The sequence below is a fragment of the Poecilia formosa genome, unplaced genomic scaffold, assembly GCF_000485575.1.
Source record: "Poecilia formosa unplaced genomic scaffold, Poecilia_formosa-5.1.2 Scaffold5, whole genome shotgun sequence".
In the NCBI taxonomy this organism is placed as follows: domain Eukaryota; kingdom Metazoa; phylum Chordata; class Actinopteri; order Cyprinodontiformes; family Poeciliidae; genus Poecilia; species Poecilia formosa.
The window spans coordinates 4,851,561-4,875,930 of record NW_006799944.1 but is presented as its reverse complement, the minus strand read 5'-3'; the positions used below and the strand labels follow the sequence as shown (position 1 = coordinate 4,875,930).

The following is a 24,370-nucleotide window of genomic DNA, read 5'->3' as shown; positions in this document are numbered from 1 at the left end:
TGTGCAAGGATAAAACTTGGCTTCAGCCTATTCCTTTTTTTAGTGTATTATGGGTTTGTAAAGTAGCATTTTGTTTTTGTTTTCTGCGTGTAATGTTGATAATTTACCAAAATAAAGTGAAGATGAACTGAAACTGAACATTACTCTCCCTGGTTTCACATTGTGTGACCCATGTGTTACATCGGTTTATCTCTCCGTTAGTCTTAAACTGCATCCTCTGCTTTCCTGCGCTCTCCTTTATATTTGTATTTTTTAACCTACATCTTCACTTCAGACATGGGAATCAATAAAACTGTTATGAGCCAAAAAATAAAAAATGTGAACATTATCATATAACGTATAAATACGTGAAGGAACTCCTGAGTAATTAGAGCACTGCATCCTAAGGTGGGTTTGTGGTTTTAAGCAAGTTTTCAAATAGAAATCTAATCAAAGAGGCACACTGCTGAATAAAAGCTTCTCCTCAAACCCTCCCTCTCAGTCCCACTGTAACAAAAAGAAAAAAGAAAAAAGGAAAGCCAAGATAATGAGGCCGGGTGGGAACATGTAAAGTGAAGGTGTATTGACGGGCCGTGTAAGCCGGCCTAATCCTCCTTCACAGCATTTGTTGTGTCATTAGAGCTGTTTACGTTGTGGGTGCTGTGACACGGGGCCCATTCACTGCCGTAGCCGTCAGCCACGACCGCCGCAGAGATCCAGTGGTGGTAAGTCGGGCCGCTAGAAGCCACAGTGAACTTTTAAAAGTGGGAGAACCACAAACAGACCTTCAGACAGGATACAAGAGAATTTTGGTAAGATCCAGAGAAAATAAAACACACACACACACAAAAAACAACACTTTAGAAATGTCCCCAGCAGCTTTATTTTTGTGCAAATTTCACAGATTTTCTTTTCCTCTCGTGTTCCACAGATGGCTACATAATTATATATGTAATGTCATTGTCTTTCTCACATGATGTAAAAGAAATCAAGTGGCCAATGTTTCCTTTAGCAAAGCCTACCTACAGGATTTCACTGTATTCCTACAGAACCTGCTGGGATAAACCTGTTTAAATCTAAGACTTGAGGGAACAATTTATGCTTTACAGCAGCAAGAGAAGCTATTATTAGTTATTGTGCATTAAACATGTTTAAAAACTGAAATTAAAAGAAACAAACAGTAATACAGTGCGATTTTGGAATTTTAACTTCCATGTAAGTCTGGCCATTCAAGTTTCTTTCCGACAGCCGACTTTCTTATCGAGTCTGGTCAAACAAATAACACAAGATGGCACCATGCAGAGTGTAAGGCAGATGTTTCCTACAAGTGTGAGTTGTACTCTGACACTGTCGTGGGAATTTACAACATAAGGGTTGACAATGTAATAAATGGTTTATGACCCGCGAAAAAAGCCCTTTGCTTAAGAGCTAAATGACACTTTTATTCTCTTTCTGAAGACAAACTACAATCACGTTTTGTTGTAGCTGACATATTATGGGATGTCTGTGTATGCACTCTGGGTTTACGCAGCTACTTTATGTTCTGTGTATCTGTGTCGTACCTTACAGTGTTGATACGAGGTAGCAGAGATTAATGAGTTGACAACTGTAAACCATACAACACAGGAGATTATATATATATACACCACAGTATAAGAAAATAAACTAGCACTATTGCTTTTGGCTGCAGCTCTTATTGCTGACGTATAACAATATCAAACTGGCTCAGATGACAGAATAAACTTTGATTATATTTCCCTTTAATTTAAGCTACTATGAAACTTTCAGTATGTTTCATGTCTCTACCAAGCACAATAAACCATCTTTAATCAAGCTCGTTTGAGTACTTCCATCATATTTAACATCTACACTGTATTCCGAAGGTTCACCACCTAACTACGCCTTTTTAAGACTATTTGAGAAATGTTCAAAGCAAAATAAAGGCCATCTCTGCCTGTGAAATATGACAAAAGAGCAGTCAGTCACAGAGTGATTAAAGGAAAGCGTTTTTTCTCAATTAAAGAATGGCTGATATTTATTTAAGACTGTTGATGTATGAAATAACTTTGCTAATCTTAATTTACGTCTCTACAAAGTTTGTTTCCTTAACGTTTGCAGTTGAGCTCCAGCGGTCCATTGTTAATGTACCTGGACTTGCCCTAAATGTAAACGTTTAAGACGGATCTCATTTGGGCTGCTCTTTGAGCTGAGTCTCCCTGAGAGCGCCGGTGAAGGTGGCCGTCCACACGTGCAGGGCCGTTCCAGCCGACAGGGTGAGGAAGAAGAGGAAGGCCACTTGGAAACCACACCAGTCGACCACTCCTCCGGCCAAAGCGCTGAACATCAGCTTCCCCAGAACCTCCAGAGTGGCCAGGAAACTGTAGTGGGTGGCCTAGAAGAAGAGCGACAAGCGAAGCGACAGGTGAGCGACACACAAGGGCAGCAGATTACATTTCCTACTTAATGCGTCTACTTTTACATTCTGTTAGAGGAGAGCATCTAACATTAACTACTAAAAATCAGGAAAGTGTGCTTCGTCGTAAAAAAATTAATAACTACTGCAGACGGAGAAGTGAGGAAAAGGTGAAAGGTTAGGCGCATTGTTATCCTTAAAAATGTTCGTCTTAACTACTTTCAATATGAAACAAGAAATGTTACGTTTTGGTGTGGACATTCAACCCCTCATCATCAATCAGAGTGGAAATGTATTTGTTTTCTTCAGACCGTCAGATCTGTGTTTCTTTGGCATGGCTCCAAGCAAACATCCGGCACCATCTTCCCAAATCCCGCACTAATCAACTGGAGGCAAATTTTACTTTGTCTGCTCCTCAGCAATGGAACGAACTCCCTGAAAACTTGAGGAACTGACTGAAAACATCACTGTTTACAGCAGTTTAACATAAAGGTCAAACATTGCTTTATGTGGATTTTTTCATGTCTTAGCATTTAATTTGTTTCAAATTTACATTTCAACCTTTCTGTTTATGTCACGCTTAATATATTTGACCTTTTTTGGTTCAAATGTGATTCCATTACATAATTTTCATAGACTTTTTTGTATAAATTGCACTATACAAATAAACCACTTTCATCCAATCATTTACAGTCTGCGACTTCCTCTGATACATTTGATACATGTCTCCTTGTTAAGATGGTAATTATGAATTACATTTGGCTTTTCTCTACATCGATGCAACTTCCTTCAACAGATTTCTTACAGTTTACTAGGAACAATTCACTCTGGGTTGTATATTTTCTAACCATACTGCTGCTGTCAAACAGCAACAGTCTTCAGTCAGAGGCTTCTTCAGATTTGTTGCAAGACTGACTGCTACCAGAGATTCTGGAGATATTTGAATAATATGAGTTCCTCGTTTAGACTGTATTCAAAAGCTAGAACTGATAAATACATAAACAATCACATAATCTAAACAAATATTTAATGTGAAGAAGTCATAAATCTAACTCAAAAATATTTTTAACTTGCTAAATTTTTTGTACCTCAAAAACTTGGAAAGTAGAGATATAACATTTGATCTTTTTCCAAACACTCAACACTCCATGCATTGTGACATCGCCTATAGAACAATGCTTGGAAATAAGCCAAAGATGACCTGAGTAACTACAAAGAGTAATTTTTGAATTTATTAAAGAAAAAAAAATCTATTTAAACTTGACTGGATGTTTCGAGCCACACCAGGACTGATTGGATCAGGACTGATCAGGACTGACCTGCAGATTGAGAAAATAACTTAGAAAGAGACTGCTTTCCAAGCTGAAGCAGGCTACGGCTTTGTTTACGCAAAAAAGCTGACTGGAAGGTGCAGGTGTTACGTCAATCCGCGTTTCCCCATCAGATACAAGAAGCATTCGTGCAAGATGACGTAGGGGGAACCGTATCTGATGGGGAAACGCGGATCGACGTAACACCGGTATTTTCAGACGCTGACTGGCAAAAAGTTTCACGTTTAGACGGCACTGTGTCAACATGGAGATGAGACTGGCAAAACGCCTCGACCTGCAGCAGCGCTTTCACACCTGTGAAATACTTCAAACCTCCGTGGGCGATGTTCCCAAAGGTTCCTCACATACAGACTCCGATCTCTGCTGATGTGTAAACAAGTGGCTGGATTGCAACAAATACGTTACGGCTTCTCTGAAAACAATGCCTAAAATACCTTAAAAAGCAACACCTGGTGCCGCTATCTAAAGACGTGAAATTTTTAGAATCACAGTCACTGACGTCTGTCGGCTTGGGAAAGGTCACAGAGAATCATAGTTGGTCAATATCCACAAAACAGAAAATAGTGGTGAACCAGATTACCAAAATTACTCCCAGACAGCATAAATGACTCATCCAGAATATCAAGTATGCGTTTCTTCATATCTCTGTACATTATGATGAAACAAGGTAGCTGAAGGACTCATATTTAAACTAAACGGAGTCAACATGTTAATGTTGGAGCAACTGGTATTTTACTTGAATCTGACGAAACAATGTTCTTGTTGCTGTGAGAATCTGCGGCTCTGTCAGCCAGGCTGAGAAGCACAGCGCTCGGAGCGACTTTGCCGGCAGACTGTGGCAGCGCTCCGATGCAGAGATCTCTGAGAGCCTGGTGCGACCAAAGCTAAGTGGAGTGTCTTTATTCTGAGCAACTTGTTTAACAGATTTGGTTTCTTTCTCCTGGGTATCCTTAGCAAGCACTCACACTATCAGCTTTCTGTTACTGGATAGCACTACTTTCAATAACACGCACATGCTACACACATCGAGCACAGACAGGCTAATGCGTTCCTGTTCTGGGCACGTAGATTCACAAACCGAATCAGTGAAAAGGAAAGATATCCCCCTCCACCCCACGCCCCTCAAACCTAACTGCAGCTCTGATCAGCACATTTTTGTCTTTGCTTACTGCCATTTATCCGAATTTGTTTCACGACACCTGCTCCACAGGTGTCTCTTCTTTTGTTCTCGTTTCACACGCGAGGAGCCACAGCAATGCGAGTTATAATTTGTCACCTTCAGAGATTGACTGAGTGACGTCTGAACGGCTGCGTGAACAGCGATCGCCTTCAGGCGGTGATGGCCCAGTTACGGCAGGGACAAAAGGAGATACAGCAAAGAGGAGAAATCAGGAGAGGAGAGCAAGAGGCTGGGAGTCAGAAAAACAAAAAGAGCATTTAGTCCAAAATGAAGAAAAGAAAACTTAGTCGGGTAGCTGGAGGCAGGAATCCAACAGAAGAAGGAAGCAATAAACAGAAATTGGGTTTGGGATTCATTTTGAGATTTCACAGGTGGAAAGCGCTGGTGAGAAGAGGCAGGTAGAGCTGGGAATAGGTGTGGCACAGTCGTTTTCCGGCAACCCCGAAAGGAAATTACTTCACATTACAAAATAGCACATAAAGCCAAGTCAGATGAGAAAAAAAAAAGAACACAGCCTTTATTTCTAGTACATAAAAAGATTTGTTAAGCCACAGGATATGATCTAACGCCGCCAAATAACACGATAACTACCAGAAACAAAACAACGAGAGAGGAAAAGGGAGTGAATGAAGTCTTTGTTACCTGTATGCTTTCCTCGGCCCTCTGAGTGCAATGCATCATGGTAGTGAAGGTGAGCGTGGTGATGAGACCACCCAGGAAGTGCTGAACGCTCATGCTCAGGACCGCCATTCCTGCAGAAGCAAACACGTGCAGGCAAAGTGGATCGTAATCAGCCACAAAACATCTGCATCCAAGAAAAAGGTGCTTTTCCTGACAGGGAAAAAGATGAATTACTGTGTTTTCTTCATCTTTATGCCTCATACTTACTCTATGTCAAAGCAGCAAGAAAAAGGTAAGCAGCCGAGGAGTAAAGTCTACCCCCCCCCCGCCCAAATCACACACACGCACACACACAGACACATCTCCAAAACACATGTAGTGTTATCCTCTGAGGGGAAGTGGCAGAGCAGTGTTGGTGGGGAAACACAGAGGAACCACAGAGTCTATCTGTCTCTGCTCCCACGAACACTGAATTATTCACTCAAGACGCCGGAGTTTTTGCCGAATAAGACTCTTCAGTCAGCGATGCAAGGCTGCTGGAGTCACACAGATACTCTGCCTGATCAGACTGGAAGAGTGGGAAGCGGAGTGTTATCATGTAATATTGAAAATCTGAAACAGAATGTTTTTCTGTTTTCTTTCTCTTTCTTTCCCCTTTAACATTTCTGAAATCTTTGTCGGGTTTTGGAACGGAGGCGGGATGGGGGGCCTCGACTTTCAGTGCGAGAGCCTTGATAGGGAAGACGAAGTCTTTGGCAGAGAAGTGAATGCTAAACACTGCCAGACTGGCAGCTCAATGAAACCAAATGTGTCATTTGTGTCAATGTCCACAATATGATACACATTCACACATCCTGAAGGAAATGCTAAATATCTAGTTTAACTGCTTGTACTAAAGCTGGTCATTTCCACCATACTTTTCCTCTGAGTATCAGTTCTTTCAAACATTTAAATATTTGAATATCAGCACTCATTTGTTTAGGTCACACAATATGACAGTGTGGCCATTTGTAGTTTTTATTTGCATCCTTACAAATGTATTTTTTTTAGTTAGATGTATCAGATCATCAAAGTCATTTGTTATTTAGGCAAAGATAATTAAGTAAATACAATTCACAGTTTTCAAATGATTCGTTCATTTATGGGGGGAAAAAGTATCTAAACCAACCTGGTCTAAAGTGAAAAAGTAAACATTCCCATTGTTAAATTAACTCAAGTCTTAATATGAACTTTTGATATAATACATACAATATTTTGTGCTTTTCACATAATCATGCGATATTTTTATATATTTTACTTGTTTGTATTGTTGCTTCATTGGGAGGTTCCTACCTCTGATCTGTGTTTTAATTTGAAGCGCTTTAAACTATTCTGAATATTAACGGGACTATCCAAATTAACCTCTTGCCCAATTCATTTTTGAAATGAAGTCAAAATAATTTTAAATTAACAGAAAGATGTTTAACTTACAAACCTTAGATCTAATTTTTTTAAGCTACTGGAGCAGTACATTTTCTTTCTCCTTTGATTGTCTAAAATCACCAGAGGAGAAGGTCAGTAGTCGTTCTCTGCCTGTTTTTTCATCCCAGGGATCTTCTGGATGAGCCATGACAACTTTGAAGCTACATCTGGTTTTGAGATATTGTCTATTTGGATTTACATCCAGTTTCTCACCTTTCATGAGCGGCGATGGTTCCAGTACAGTGAGCAGAGAACTCTGGAAGACCATGCTGATGGTACGCAACACAAACACCCGTCGCATCATCGCCCCGATGCTGAGGAGAAACAAGAGGCAACACAAATTTCAGGAAGACGCTTTAAGAGCTAAAAGTGCATCAGCGAGCAAACGTGGTGTGCACGACAACGCCTCGGGGTTCGCAGCGTTACATTTAAAGACCTCATCGTGTCTCATGCAATTACACTAACGCACATTCATGGAGACACACACACACACACACTTACATGTCAGCAAGCGCATAAGTAAACAAGTCCCCAGACACTAATTGATTCCCTGTTAGTGCAAAGAAATCATCCCCCTGTGGGTTTGATTCGTGACGTAATCAATAACCTAAGGAGATCCTCAGCGTGAGAGAGATAATTAATCACTGTTAACATACATACAAACACACAGACACACACATATGGGCACTCACACTGTTGATGTGACAACAGGGATTAACAGTGCCAATCACTCAGAGGATACCTGCCACTCAAAAGGACTGTGTGTGTTTGTTTATGTTTTTTCTGCATGTAATTATTTATGTGTAAAAAAGATTGTGAGGAAGAAGGGCCTGTCGCGCAAAGCAGAATATTTAATTCAAGACGGTAAGTGAAGCGTCTACACCAAACTTACCACTCCACTCCTCTCCATGGGGCTCCACTGAGACGTGGCTCTTTTTCAGATTGATTGGTGATACTTAAAATGACAGCAAACCATATTTGATACAGTCATATTCGATAAATTAGAATGTGTGTTCAGACGAGGCTGGTTTGTCAGATTAAAAGTACTTTTTGAAAACAAACAAGAAGGTATTAGATTTTCTTTTCATTCATATTTTTGTGTTTTTCTTCGTGTAAAATCATCATAATTAACACAAATACACTATTTTCTCCACTGCACTCCCTCTCCCCACTCTCAACCCCGCCTCCGCCTACATCCTGGCTGGAAAACCAAGCCTGCACCATTCACATGCTAAAGACATTCCTCTTTTCGCTCCTTCTTTACCTCCTCTCTCAATGATAGTCTTTCATATGACGCTTTCTCAAGAGATGCTAAAGTGTGTGCCTGTGCGTTAGAGAGAGAGTGTGTGTGTGTGTGTGTGTGTGTGTGTGTGTGTGTGTGTGTGTGTGTGTGTGTGTGTGTGAGAAAGAAAAAGCCGCCTGGCTGCCACCTTACACAGGCCGGGCCCAGATAAGAATAGGTTTGCTCTCAGGTTGCTGCTGGTGGTTCTAAAGAGCGTCCCTGACTGACCACTCAGCCGTTTCTGATGGTGGAGCGGATAAACGTTCCAACTGGGCTTTTAGACGTGGGACACAGCCTGCTGGACAACCTCCCCTCTGTGTGCTAATGTGGGGGTGAGAAGAAGAGGTGAGGAAGGAAAAGTGTTCATCTGGCACGGAAAACTAAATGGTATAGATGTACTTTTAAAGACTTATCGGCACATATTTTAATCTTTACTAGTGTGTTCAAATATTGAAAAATAAAAATAAAGTAAAAGTAAAACAAAATGTGTATATGTTGTGTGTGGAAGACAAGTTTTACCTTTAATAATTAGCTACACCACCAGGTTATTTTATTCAACCTTTAAAGTCAGTAGGACTGAAAGATTTCTGCAGCAGCAAAGAGACAGTTTAATGCTAAAAAATGAGCATTCAGATCTGTGATAACAAAGCTAAAACAGAAAATCATCTGCAGAAATCTCTTAAAAAGAAATCGTTGCTGTTCATCTACTCGGAAAAGACTGTAAAAACATTTACAAACAAGTTGTCATTTGACATTAAGCGATTACTGCAAGTGCAGATCTTTCCTGGAGCAGATTTGTTCATATATCAGTTCTCAGAAAAACCCAAGACTACCATCTAAAACTCTGTCCATGTTTACAAATACAAAATCTCTGAATGTGCATTTGTGGTTCTGAACAGTAGTTTTTATTCACAAAATTCTTTACGAAACGAATGTGACAGCACAGATAATGCTTCAACGTTGCATCTGAACAACAGCATAACCTCTGGTCCACCGGTCCTTTGGACAGTAACAACAGGAGTAACAGAGGAGAAACGTGTAGCTGTGCGTTAGCCATGACCTAGCAGGTCAATAAATTCATTTACAAAGAAATGTCTGCCTTTAACTCTGTCGTTATGTCCCATAGAAAGTACTCCCAGTCTAGTGCTTTTGTGTTTTGATCTGTTTTCTTCTTTTTAGCCTATTTATTGTGAGTCTATTTTGGTGGGATATTTATTCAAGTTAAAATAAAGTTGCTTCCCTCCACTGTCACCTCAAGCTTGCTCTGGGTGAGAGATTGCTGCAGCATCAACGGCTCGATGCAGTCGCCACTAAATGATGACAGAAATTCTGACTGTAGATTATTTGACGCTGTCAGGTGTCATAATTTATATCCAAGCAGGCATTGGATGGGAATCTGACTATGTGGTTGGATTGTATCAGAATAAATTTGATTGCGCTGATCTGCATTTGTACTAAACTTGACTCCATATAATTACATATGAATTCAACCTGCTATTTATTCAGTTCTGTGTCCAGCCTTGAAAAGTAATTTAATGTAAATTGTTCAACACAAATAAACTGAATGGAAATTAATTAGATGTTTGATTTCTATAAACAATGCGCCATAAAGTATAGCAACATGTCTGGAGACCGTATAGGTGGAAATGCAACACACCAAGAATTTTCTGGCCTTGTTTATAAGGAGCAATAACATCAACCTATCAATATTTCACCAATTTTTTTATAAACGCATGAAGTCATTTGCTGCATGCTGTATGAGAGCTCAGCATATACCTTTACCTCATACATAAAAAAAGAATTACAGGCATTGAATGAGGCCATTTTGAGATCATTTCTCATTAAAAAAAGACGTCTTGGTGGATTCAAGCTTAGATGAAAAGAAAATCCACAAAATATCTCTGTATCCTTGGAAAAATGACACAATAAGATGGCATAGCTCCAAGTGTTTTCTGCCTTTAGTGGTGTGTGAAGAGTTTATTCCCTGTACAAGCGAGATGGAGACAGCGCGAAGGATCAGAAGGCAAAGTATCACAATGACATCTTTTCAAAGCACTTTAGCCCTTAGAAAAGTTTGGCCTTTGGAGGTTTCCTCTTTGTTTATTAGTGTTCCTTCACGAAGGGAAAGAACCAAACAGGCTGACATCAGAGAGAGAGAGAGAGAGCAGAGAACAAAGGTCTGGGCAAGCTAGCACACACATACAATACTGACACAGATACGGGCAGGTGGGAAAAAAAAAAGACACCACAAGTCGACATTAACCAGAGAAACACAGAACATTTACTGCAAAGTGATCACATGATGCAACTTGACGTGAAGCTGGAAAAGGAGCACAAAAGCTTCACTTTAAAAGACACAACATCTGTTGCTGGAATTAAAACAATGTAAAGACTCCTACGTCTGTAACATCATTGCATATCTGTGTTTTAAATGTATATTGTGATTCGCAGTGCTCCGCATTAGGGGCGTCATGATAACAAGTTTTACTGGACGATAAATTGTCCCAGAAGTTACTGCGATAAACACCAATAGTTTTGTTTTGAGGCCATTTTCAAGCAATATATTGGTAGTGGCATAATAATGCAAGAGCACATTCTCAAATATCAATAAACTTTTACTTTTAATGAACATTTAACACTGGAATCGGAAGACAACACAAAAATAAAGCTAGATAAACTGATCAAAAATCTAGATTAACAGAAAGAATAAATAAATTATCATTTTAATTTGAAATCAATTTATATGTTGAGTGTGTCATCAGTTAGACAACCAACTGAGAGGTTTCCACTCCTCACAGCCTTCACAGCATAATAAGAAGTCAGTCTAACAACTTAGCATTTGTCGGGAAATCTAATACCTACATTCAGCTACATCTATATTGTCTCTGCAAACTGAGGGGTGTGTGTTTTTATGTGTATTCTGCGTGTACCTGAGTGTGTGTAAAGGATTTGCTGTTCATGCTGTTCTCACACCACACGCCACACAGGGGGTCCCTGAGCTCTCAAACAAGGCAATGTTTACTTAAATTACCGTACACACCCCGAGAGAAAGAGAGAGAGAGAAGATAGAGAGAGACAGAAAGGTACAAACACACACACACACACACACACACAAGCATGTACGTACACACAAGCCAATAAAGTGAAGCAAGAGTGATGAAGAAATGTTAAAGGGGAAATCTGCATGATGAATAAGGTGAGGAAGAAGGTAAAGATGATTACAATATCTTATGATTATAATATCTTACATGATGAGAGTGCAGCAAACACACTTTTTATCATATTGGATATTTTTAGCATGGTTGCAGTTGTTTTGGGTATTTTTATCTCCACCAGAACTTTTATGTTTTTGTCCCTACGCCCTGCAGATTAGCTGATACTGAAGGTCATCTATAATGCAGTCCAAGCGTCTTAAATCAACAGTGCATAATTTGACAATCATCAGCGGTTTCTCACTGCCGATGAAGACTACCTGAACTGGGCGAGCAGCAGGCCTCCGAGGGATGAGCCGCAGATGGAGAAGCCCATGGCGATGACGCCGTTCCAGAAGCTGAGCTCTCTGGCTGTCATGTGGTGATCCAGGAGGAAAAGAGGAAACATGGTCACGGCACCCTGCTCACCTGGAGAAAGAAAGAAAGGGACACATGGGAAAGAGGCACCAGAAGTGAGACGAGAGACTGAAAAGAGGAAAATCAGAACAAGACAGCTAGACAGCAGTTCAAGCTTGAAGCTTATTGGTGAGAAAATCTGTCTTTTCAAGTTAATATCAGAAAAAATAAAACTTCCAACTTTATCTGTCCCTCCTTTCCGAAAGTGACATAGATGTAATACATTCAAATGTTTTTAAATGGTCCCTCAGCTGCACAGTCATGGAAATGACTGCTGATTTGACAATGACATCCTCCATAAGGAGGGAGAGCCACAAAACGTCATTGCTAAAGAAGCTGGTTGCTCACAGAGCATTGTATCAAGCATATTCATAGAAAGTTGAGTAGATGGAAAAAGTGTGGTAAGAAAAGGAACAACAGCAACAGAGACAACTGCAGCCTTGAGAGGATTGTCAAGCAAAATCTTTTTAAGTATTTAAATGATAAATGGTCAAAATATCCAAATTCTTAAACTCCACATGTATGGAATAATAAAACACACCAGATCCAATGGTGCAGATGACCTGAAGGCTGCTGAGAAACCTGGACCTCACCACAGCAGTGCTGCAGACGGATCGCCTCCATGCCACGCCGCATTGTTGCAGTAATGTAACCAAGAACTGAATGCATACAAATGAAAACATTTTTCAGAAGCTTTACCTTTCTGTTTAAAATATCCCTTTTTTATTGATCCTATGTAACATTTTGATTTCTTGAGAGTGTTTTTATTTTTCTTTAAGTCATAATTAAAATCACAAAAAAGTGATGGCAAGAAATATTCACTGTGTGTAAGGAATAGGTTTCACTTTTTTGAAATGAGTGACAAAAAAACTTTAATACAATTAACATGAACTTTCTTTCATAATATTCCTTTTTTTTAGATGTACTTCTATATTTTGGTTTTGTTTCTCATGGAACAAGCCGATTTTTCATCGACAATAAAAGATAAAGTGGATTTTCAACGAGGAGGCTGGAGCAAACTGTTTAGCCTGCAAACCCGAAGAACACACTTTTTTCCGGAGATGACGGCTGCAGGTTTAAACGAAGCGCGTCGATGTGCCGAGTACCTAGGCCTATTCCTGGAAAGTGTCAATAATAGATGCCCGACAAGAAAAAGAATACCCTCAGTCACTTTATCAAAAAGGGGCCTAGCACTTTTCCTAAAGCTCAAAAGAGAAAACACAACAAAAAAACACAGAAACTTCCACAGATGAAACAGACCTCACAAAGACCTTTCAGTCAAAATAAAAAGTTTCTGTCAGACAGTACGACTTTCTTCTGTGTGGCGTTGAGTGTGGGGGTAATGTTCTGCGGAACATTACAGTAAAATATTCAGTGGTGCCGACTACACAGTGTTATTATATTAATGGAGACTGACTTCAGAAAGACAGTGGGACCAAGGAGCTGCGTGAGTGACAGCTTGGCTCCCAGACTGCTGTCAAAGACGACGCAACACAACCGACGACTCACTCACTCAGTCAGCCAGGAGACAAACAAAAATAGAGAAAGAGACGGGGAAAAAAAAAGACAGATGAAACAGACTCCCAGTGATTGGGAGTGCAGCAGCAGAATTAGAGTGTCACCGCTGTAACAATGGTGTGACAACCTTCGTGAAACCTGGGGAGGAAACGTGGATTCTCTCTGTAGCAAACGCTCGTCTCTCACTTCTGTCACTCATGTGTTACCGCTGGCAGATTACACATGCTCAACATACAGACGGGACTGACTGTGCCATGAAGTCTGTCATAAATGTTAATTTAACCAATCAGAGAGGACAGTCGCCTTCCGACAGACGAGTGTGTTTTGTTTTTCGTCTTTGAGATGAAGTCGGAGAGAAAAGAGAAGGCACTGCAGGTTCACAATGATCTTTCTCATCACGACAACAGAGTGAGTAGAATAAGCAAAATAAATAAGGGGATAAAAACATTAATGTAATACTAGCCCTCTTGCATTTTAATGTCTGAAAATAAATAATACGTGATTTACATGAGCACCAACAAACACCTTTCCCGAATACGCCGACAAGAAGAGAATTTAAAGGAAAAGGAAGATTAAAATTAACAAAATGACTTCATTCTTATGCATCTTAAATATGCTATAACATTTTTAATTGACATCCATGTTGATAACTCGTTATCTCAGTAAATGTTACAAATGCTGCAAAAAGCAAACATTCACTGCTTTCAGCTCAAATGTAAGGTTTTGTCCCAAAATTTGAATATCTATTGTGTGTGTGGTGTTTTTTAAAGGATCACTCAAAACTAACATGCTGCAAAACTCAAAAATCTGATCTCTTTCCAAACAGTGAACACACCATATTAGGCGCCGTCATTTCTTGTTCGACATTCTTCAGTGTTGCCGAGACTCAAAATGAGCCATTTTTAGTATCAATGCTTAGAAAAGACATAAAGTAAGAACATAGATATTTGAAGGTAAACTGTATTTTCTGCTACATGTTGGGACATGTCTAAGTCTTACCTACGCTGCAAGAAAGCGAGAAAGAGCAAGACTAAGAGCTAGAAGAAAGGCTGGACATCTGCTCTCTTTTATCCTTCTGAGCTTTCCATCTCTCACACTTCATGAAGACATGAAATCTGCTGTTTTAGTAATAGTAATGACTAATCTGAGATGCAAAAGTCAATTTAAATCTGAAGTATGAGACTTTTACAAAACTATTTTACATATCTGTTAAAAACGTCAGAGTGTGCTGACAGTATAATATGATGCAGATAATCTGTGCAAAAATCGAACTCCTCGCTGTGGTCCTACTGCAATCTGCAGAAGCCCGTTGTTCTGCTTGTTTCTGAACAACCAATGAGAGCCAAGAGGAAGGTCTTAGCACCGTCAGTCAACTTGTGTACACGCTGCTCACATCCTCCACCACTCAGCACGTACAAGTTCAAGATTGCTGGTGTGCTGCAGCTGTACGACTGGTGGAGAAACAACCTGCAGGACAACAGTTTATCTGCCGCCACCGGTGGCCATGCATACTCATCTGCACATTTACAGCTCTTTGCTCTTATGTAAGGAGAGTAAATATGTAAAAAATATATTTTTTTAGAAGTTACCAACTGCATCTTCTATATTTTGACTCTGTTAATAAGGTAAACATGATGTGATTCTTCAATGTCCGTTGTTTAGTTCAAAGTTCTGTATGTTCAACCAATTGTTTCTTTACACATGGAGTATTGGTTGGAAACACAGACAAATATGAACAAGTAGATTATCCCATTAACTATTCTCCAAGCAAGAATTGTCTATTTTAGCAGGAACTCTATTATGTTAAGCAAGTAAAATAGAAAAACTGTGAAGAAGAAGTAAGAGCAAAAGATGTCAGAAATTGGAATAAAAAGGGAATCGGTGAAGAAGACCAAGTCGAGGTTCACACAAAAAAATTGAAAGAGATTAATGAGACAGAAACAACAACAGGTCAATTAGGAAAAGAGAAGTAATAGGAGAAAACCAATACAGCAAACGAGCGTCATACAGTCATGAACAGTAAGACACAAACAGAACATGACGCAGGAGAGAAGATAGCACTCAGCGATGAAGATGGCTGCAGACAGAGAAGCAGGAGGAGGAGGGGAAGCTGAACAGAGACATTGTTAGGAGGTTAGTGAAGAGGAAACAGAAGAGGGATGGCAGGCTCAAAGAAAGCTGTGTTTACAGACAGCACAGTCAGACAAAACTATTTACCGTTAAAAGAGCGACAAGCATTAGGAAGGGGGTGTTTTGTTGATCCTGGTTATTTAAAAGGCTTGTAAGCACACACATACATTTAATAACATTTTCTAAACTTTTGCAGCAACAATGCAGGGTTCTTTAAATGAGACTAAACTCCCAAGTACTGTTGTTGTGATTTATTGTCAGCTGCCAAACAATTTCTGAAAACCCATGACCTGCTACCATGTGCACGGCTTGCAAAACTGTACTTAGGCCGTGTGCCTTGCTGTAACAAATCTGTGTTTCTAACAAACTAAATGTTCCTCACCAGGAACAATGTTATTTCAGCAAACTGCTGTGCCTGTAAACATCTTCTGCAAATTTTACATTTACTGAAGCCTCAACCAGATCATCTTTACCTTTTAATTTAGGGGGTTTTCAAACCTATACATGTCATGGATTTTTTTTAAATGTTTTTTTTATGTAATGTCAGATTAGGATTGCTTCCCCCCGTAAATGCCTGATCTAAAATGTGTCTGAGCATCAGAGACAAAAAAGTCCTGAGTGGGACATCCCAAAGTAAAACACTTTTCAGTCCTTGGCTTTAATAACAAAACAAAAATAAGTTCTTCAGCAAAAAAATAAATAAATAAAACATGAAAGGAAAATAAATTATAATTAAAATGTATATTGTTTTTCAATGCCAAAAAGCACTTTCTAATAGCAAAGAAGAAAATATATAAACATAATGATAACTTTGCATCTATTTTACTGACTACTGTTGTACTTCAGAGTCAGAAATAGTCATTTACAATCGATTTGTGCCCGTCTACTGGCGGCACAAAAAAAGGATGGAGTGAGCAATTTTGCCACAAAGATGATCCTTGAAGCAAACGAGGGTAAGCTCCTTAAACATAAACATTTTGATAGCTACAGGTAAAACCTGCACTGATTTCTAAGTTTAAATTCAAATTCAAAAATCCCACATGAAAATTAAATGTTGCAACTCATCCAATGTTCGTCAAAGAGTTGTTGTAGATGCTGATGGCAACAAGGACCTCCTGCAGTTTGTGTTACAGAAGGACAATTCATCGTTTTCTAGTGGAGAACCATGGCCTCAAAGTTAGAGGATCTCTCATCCCAGCCACTTTGAGCTCAGCTCCAGTGGACATTAAAGGCCATGGATCTAATCTCTGCAACTGCACCTTAAGATCCTGTCCATGAACACCACATACGGGATTGGTGACGAGGGGCAGCCCAGGCTGTCTCCGTCTGAACAAGCTTGAATACAGACACAGCTCTTGCTTTGGGCATGCAAGGATCAGGATAGCAATTAAAAGCCACCCAGATACCCCATCCGACCCTATCGAGCACCTGGATAGGTGGACTGGTCCATATTTCCCCTTTCTAAATTGCCAATGGGTTTTCAATAAGGCCAACCGAATATCTCTCTCTACTTCTTCAAATTTTTCCCTTATAGAAGTTTTTGCTTCTGCAACCAAAGACAACTCAGTCCTCCTGGCCACCCAGTACATGTCAGCTGCTGCATTAATCCCCAAGAACAACCAACCACTAAAGCCCTTTTTCAGCCTGCTGGCTAACATCACCACTTGTAACCTGTAGAAGGTCCTGTGCTTGCCACTATGACAACCACCGATAATCTTCAGGCCACAGTTCTTCAAAACCGCATCTGCAACAGAGGTCCTGAACGTAGCCCAATATGATACCATGTCCCCAACTTCCCTCGGGACATGAGAAAAATTATCCTGTAGGTGTAAGTTGAAAATCACCATCAGATGTCCTCGTCTCAAACCACCTGATCAGGTTCTCCAAGTCTGTCCTGCAGACTCCTCTGCCAATGGTTCTAACTGACTACCAGGTGGTGATCAGCCCGTCTGTCTCTTCACCCGAGAGCCAAGATGTTGTGCCGCAGGTCTGACGATACAATTACGAAACCCAAGCACTTCCTTTTTGCTAACACCTTTGTTTCTCCATCGGCATTGAAGTCCTCCAGGAACAACACAAAATCCCCAGATGGGACCTCTTCCAGGTCACACCCAAAGAGTCCAACACCTCCCTTTTAACTAGTCTGATCCAAAACACTTAGAACATCAAGACATCATAACCAAATCTAGTAAAAAAGTTTGGGTTTTTTTACAACAGAATGTTGTAAAATTATATTTATCTCAAAATCACCGTTCTAATGGCCTTCTCTATTCTCAAACTACAAGTCCTAGTCATAAAACGTAATTACACTCTGATCAGGTGCATGTAGCTCCACATATAGCCTAAAAAGACAGTTTGACCAGCTATTGTATGTCTTAGAAATACACTAATATCTCTTTGCCAACACAATATCTGGCAAGCTAATTCATACACAAGTGATTTTAGGGTAATACATTCAATGGGTATCAGGCACATTGGTGTAAAGTTGAGGCTGTGTGTAGCTGTGTGTATACATGCAAAGGAGTTCCTATGGAGTGGAGCTGGGAAATGAAAAGTTTAAGATGATGGTGCGAGGTCGGCGAGGACCTGACCTTCCTGTGGCAGCTTAAACAAAAGAGCTGTCAGACCAGGGGAGATCACCGAGGACACACAGTCACCTTGCAGAACAAAATTAGCACTCGCCGCAAACAACAGGGTAAATGAAGACAGCTTCATAGATTCGACATGCATGAGGACAATGCAGCATGCACGTACACATACAGAAGGTCCACAGGGATCCACACGCACCCGCACGCACTGTTCAGCTCCTCAGGTTCACTAGGGACGGCATAAAACCTGCCTATATGGAATTTCACAATCTCTAATGCATACAAGTCTTTTGTCACACACTTGGACACAAGGAGCTCTTTATGGCACTCAGGACTCAAGAACATGCAGACCAGAACATCAGGTAACGATTACATAACATAACCCCTCTGCAGATACCAAGCCCTTTGGGCCACTGGGTGGGATTTTCTTCTTATGAGTTTTTGGACTGAATGACCCGTGTAATATGAAGTTAGGTTTTATTGGTCCAACCGCTCCAATATGATTTCGTTTTACCATTCTGCTAATAAAACAAGCCACATCTTTATTATTATTATTATTACCAATTAATCAGTGCAAGCGCTTTACATTATTTAGCATTTATTCATGTATTCTGAAGCAAGAGACACATTATGAAGTCCAGCTAAACCTTTTAATGACCCATCCGTTTAAATTAGGTTTGCTGTCGAAGGAAAACATAAAACATGTCGGGAAGAGGGTCCAGATGAACTGGGTTGGCATTTCCTGGTTAGGGAATGACACAAATGATTTTTTAAAGTTTTGTCGCCTTTAGGATTCATCACTATTTTTGATGTGGCACAGTACAGCATAAGGATGACAAAAAAGATGTGCAAAAGTGATCAAAGTGTGTTTCACAGTTTGATGGAGCACCAAGCATTTTTGAGTCAATCCAACATTTGCCTCAGTATTATCATGACAGAGTGGACATGGTAGGTGAACACACTAACCTAAACCTGAAGACATTTATAGTGATCATGTAAATGAACAAGGCAAAGTCTGTTTACTTCTATTGCAGTTCTGCTGTCTGCCTTGCTGGAGGAGCCATGTGGTGGGTGTTTATTAATTCATCCTCTTCCCCAGTCTTCGCTCCAAGACCCTGTTTGTTTTTTTCTCTGTTGAAATACCTCAACTTTAACTTGAATGGTTCTCCAACTTTGTCAGATGTTCAGTTCTGGTTAGAACTGGAGTGGGTGTTTTTCACATTCTGGTTCTTGTGCAGCTTCAAATGCTCCAGATGTTATCTTTTCAATGTGAAATGTGACAATGATGTGTTAAAACTAAAATTTACTTTATGAGCATCTCAGTTATAATTAATGCAATTATTAAAATATATTTGAAACAAAGTTTGTGGTGCTGCTAGACCAACACACTTTAAGACCTTTTCTTGATCTCATGGCAAAGTCGGAGAAAGACTTTTTCAAATAACACCAAGGAAACGCTCAGAAGGACGTCGTGTTTGAGATATTTTGATAAGACCCCCATCTAAAAAGGTTAATACAGCACCATATCTCGGTAAATTGCTGTTTTATATTTCCCTTCATTTTTCTGCTCATGTTCCCCTTCTTATCAATTTTATCACAAATCTGCATTAATTCAGCTGTACCCCTAGATGCACAGCCATCGGCTGTCATAGCGATACTCTGTGCCTCCTTCAGCATCTCAACAACTTCCAGTGCTCTCTCGCCATTGCCATTTATAATTCCTACTGGAAGTCCAAAAATGCTGATCATCAAGTGAATTAAGAGTAACTGGGGCATCTTCTATCCCAACTTCATCAGGCGAAAACAAGCTGACAGCAACTGGCTGGTGGCAGGCATTTCAACGATATTGTGATTCTTTAATATCTTGAGATCTTGTACAACGAGATCCCATTACACCCCACGTAAAAACAGATATTCCTTGAAGCTGCGTTATTTTTACTGAATCTTATCGTACCTTGAGAATCTTATATCTCTCCATGAGATTTGATGAGATTTTGGAAAAGTATTTGCAACTCCAGGCCTTCATTGTTTGCCTCTACCCTGGCTCATTTCCCATTTTTCCTGGGCGGCCTCTCTCCCCCTCGCTCCCCCTTGTCTGTCGGTCTACCCAGACAGTTCACCCACCAAGCTGATGGCCTCAGATGGCACAAGGGTCACCGTTTAGACACGAGGCAGCAAATGATTGGCCACAGAGTTGGAAGCAGAGCAAACTCAGAGTTCATTAGTGGTAGATGAGGGAGAAGGGGTTTTTGTGCTTGTATATGCGTGTTATTATGAGAGGTGTTTGGGGTTGGGGAGGAGGCTGTTCAGACAGACAGATTACCGGTCTCACACAAACATATCCACATACCCCCTTGAACAAAAACAATACTGTCTCACATAGGCCGCACATTTAAGATTCATCTAAAACATAAGATGCATATAGATTACACTGGGATACACAGATAGGAGGCATTTAAATAGCAAAAAGGGGAAACTCTGTAATGTGATGACTGCAAAGAAGGAAACCAATAAGTGCACTGACAATGCTAAACTTGATAACTGTTGTATTCTTGAGCAACAACCAATAGTGTGTTGTGTGCCTTCATGTGTGCGCTCATGGATCAGAGAGAGTGTTGCATGGGGGGGCTGCTCCTAGACAGATTAGGGAGTCCAGCCAGTCTTCATATTTTGTCTAGCAGTGTCGTCTGCAGGGGATTATCCGATTACTGAGCCAACCTCAACACTAAAAAAAAAAAAGAAAAAAGAAAAAAAAATGAAAAAACACACACCCTGATGTGCACTGTTTAAAAAAAACAAAGCTGTATGGATCCATACCCCATACACAGGAAAGAACTGTGCAAATCTGAGGAGACAATTAGATTCCCACCACCCACTTGCACACATACATGTAAATACACATCAGAAAAGATGCCTGGTTTCCTCCATTTCAGTTTCTTAACGCCACAGACACAAAGACGCTCTAATCCTCACATAATCCCCTTCTGCTACCAAAAACCAAACTCTGGTCATATTAACTCTCGCTACCAAACACTCAAGCTTAACTTGTACGGGACCACCTTAGATTTTAACTTTGTATTGTTGACGACATGTTAGCAAACTAAAAGAAGCTGATGGAGCTTTGTGGAGTAACTTTCTGTGCTCATTCCAAGTACCAGAAGCTGCTTCGTCTGACCACAGTCTGTATTTCTTAGTGTTCTCACAGGAGACAGAACAAACTGGCTTGCAACAATTACTTCCACACACTTCAGCAATACACTGGCGACTGTGTTTAGTTGTTACCGAAACACCAACAGTGACATCTAGTGGTGATTTAGTGGTCTCAGGCAGCAACACCAATCAAGATAAAATTACCAAAAATGCAAATTTGTTAGTCTCACCTTCAAACAGAAAATGAGGAAAAATAGATTGAGTTAAATATCTGATTTCTCCATCAAATTTGTTTCTGTCTTTCATCTTGTTGGTGGGCTTTGTGATCAAATATACATAATTATACGAGCTTAAACAGCGGCTAAATCAATCTCCTTTCTAAGTTTTTGATGCACTTCTCAACACAGGATTCTCACTCGTAATTCATTTCAAAATGCTGTATGTTTTCGAGACTCATATTTCCAGGTTTTTAGTTTTAGTTTTTGGTCCAATTCTAAAACACAAATATAGATGTTCCTCAAATTTTACATGACACAAACGCAAAAAACCACGGATGGATTTGTGAAACCATAGATGTATGGATGGGTGGAATAATGGAGAGTTCACTGGACTGATGGAAATACTGAAGAACCGATGAATGCAAGCATATTTTCTATACAAAAAAATCCAAATGTGATGTTGGAACAATTTTTTTCAGAAATTCTGATATTTATTATAATAAATAATCTGATTATTTAGTTTAAGGAAACCTTCTGAATAGTTCGAATCAGGTAACATGTTCTATGTCTATGCAATGGTTACTCAGTTTGTGCTTTTCTTATCAGGACTTTTCTTCACATGTTAAAGTTGATATAATCAAAGTGAATACCTTGTGGGTCCTCACAGTATGTAGAATAAAACAGTGGTTTCCTCAGATTTTAATAACAGGTACAACTGCAGTAAAAAAGAAAAGAAGTTTTACAGGCGTCACTGTAGTCAGAAATATTGTAATAGAAAAGGGAAATGGCCCTTTAAACTTGGGAGTTTAGATTGTTATGATAAAAACAAAGAGATGAAAAGTTACTTTCAATTGGCATTGTGAGACTGATTGAATAAGTATAGCTTTATTATTTGTTCAGTATTTACTTAGAAGCTTTCCAAGCTCAGGTTAGAAAAATTAGCAGAGAGGTCTCCTCAAGTCAAATTTCTAACTGGGGAAGAGGAAGACTGTTTACCAACCCTGACCAAAAAATTCAAAATGGCATTGGATAGAAAAAACAAAGTCAATTAACCCATATGAGTATTTTTTTATCTAATAAACATCTTTCTTAGATAATACAATCTTTTTTGTCAACACATTGAAAGATTGTTCTAAATACGAAAATGGAGAGTCTGGATATGCTGGTAGTAGCCAGACTTGTCGTCAAGCTCGTCGGTCAAATCCCAACTTGGAAGGGGCTGGTTGTAGAGAATTCACCATAAATTACCACCAGCACCGGTCTGGCCACTGAACTCGCTTTTTGAGCGGCGTCTGATGCAGCCAAGTTAAAGGTGCTTGAAGAACATAGTGAGATAATGACACTCGGGTGATTTCATTGCAATAAGTTTAAGCAGCAGAACACACTGCATGCACACATCCATTGCTATGTAAAGTTGTACTTGTTTAAACAGGAAACGCATTTGCATAGTGATTAGACTTACCAAGTTTGTATGTGAGCACATACAGGATTGTCCAAGGTGTGCCGGGCACTGCCATCAGCTTCCTCCACACCTTCCATGGCCTCATAGCCTCTGTTGTTCCCTGCCCGCCCCTCCTGCCGCCATCTGCCTGCTTTATGCTCTCATCATCGAGCACAGGGGCCCCCCACACAAACAGAGCCACGCCTGCATACACAAATGTCAGGAGCATAAACATCCAGCTCCATCCAGCCACATCAATCACAGCCAGGAGCCCACCACCGGCAAACACCGATCCAGCCTTGTATCCCACAACCTGGGCCGTGTTGCCCAGTCCGAGCTCGCCGCGTCCTTTCAACAGCCCAACGGCAGCCCCGTCTACAGCAATATCTTGAACAGAGGCGAAGGTGTTCATGGCCAGCAGAGTCCCAGCCACACCCCAGATGTGTGCTTCTGGAGCCAGGGCAGCACTGGAGAGGCATGTCAACGCCAGCCCAGACACCGTCCCCACCAGCCAGCGACGCTTGGTTCCCACTCGGTCCACCAAAGGCGCCCAGAGTACCTTCAGCACCCAGGGAAAGTAGAGGATCTTGGTGAAACCAATGCGTGTGAGAGAGTGGCCGGCTCCACGCAGGTACACAGGAAGCAGAGAAGACTGGAGACCATAGGGAATACCCTGGACAAAGTACAGCAGGCCCAGGAAGACGAGTTTGTCATTCATGATCTACTTCCAAAAGTGATTGTGGGGTGAAGGAGACTCTGAACTGGTCCATGGGTCAGTATTCACATTAAAGGGTGTGTTTCGAGTGAACTGCGACTGTTTTGACCTGAAACACGAGAAACAAAGATGGAAAGACCAAGGTTAGTCAAGGTGAACTCGGTCTGTATGATGTATTAGATGGCTAAGTCCTCCCAGCAGCCTTATAAGGTTGGCTGCTCACTGCTGTTTTACTGCTGCTCTGCACAGCTCACTTACATCTAGTAACGTTACCCCGCCGGCTTCCTTAAAGTCAAACACCCTTTTGCTCATTCAGTATGACAATTAAACACGCGTTTTAATCATTCAATGTGCATCATCACAACACACGCACAGTGACATTTCTAATCAGACCTTTGACAAACTGCTAAGACTCGGTTAGCGGGCTAGATGTGCACCGGGTTAACACTTTAAAACACGTTTATATGACGTGTCAGCATTAGTTAAGGCGCTGTTGTAACAAAAAAAGTAATGAAGAGTAGCTCTACGGCTGCTACAGGAGGTATTTTCACACATACAGAGAGAAACGCTGGGTCTTGCAGCTTGAGCTAACCGCTGAGTGTCCTCCGCTTGTTTACAGCGCTGGGCTGGGTCCTGAGGTTGCCAGGTATTAGCTTCCAGAACGGCCATCCCCCGTCTGCGGATAACCAGCCGGACAGGCTTTGTTTCTTCTTCTCTGAAGGTTCCCCGCAGCCG

The 24,370-nt window shown here is 40.6% G+C and overlaps 1 protein-coding gene across 2 annotated transcripts; it reads right to left on the bottom strand.

Annotated features, from left to right (window-relative positions):
- Window positions 1-540: 540 nt before the first annotated feature.
- Window positions 541-24,370, bottom strand: mfsd3 (major facilitator superfamily domain containing 3). 2 transcript variants are annotated; one of them, XM_016677952.1, is made up of 7 exons: window positions 24,193-24,370; window positions 22,942-23,744; window positions 11,740-11,887; window positions 7,199-7,299; window positions 5,546-5,655; window positions 2,128-2,371; window positions 541-764 (listed from the first exon to the last, which is right to left on the bottom strand). In XM_016677952.1, the coding sequence occupies exons 2-6, from the start codon at window positions 23,636-23,638 to the stop codon at window positions 2,165-2,167; spliced, it is 1,263 nt and encodes a 420-aa protein (XP_016533438.1). In that variant the 5' UTR covers window positions 23,639-23,744; window positions 24,193-24,370; the 3' UTR covers window positions 541-764; window positions 2,128-2,164. The 2 variants fall into 2 exon arrangements, with proteins under 2 accessions (XP_016533438.1, XP_007564503.1); XM_007564441.2 differs by lacking the exon at window positions 541-764 and having other exon boundaries at window positions 844-2,371; window positions 24,193-24,369.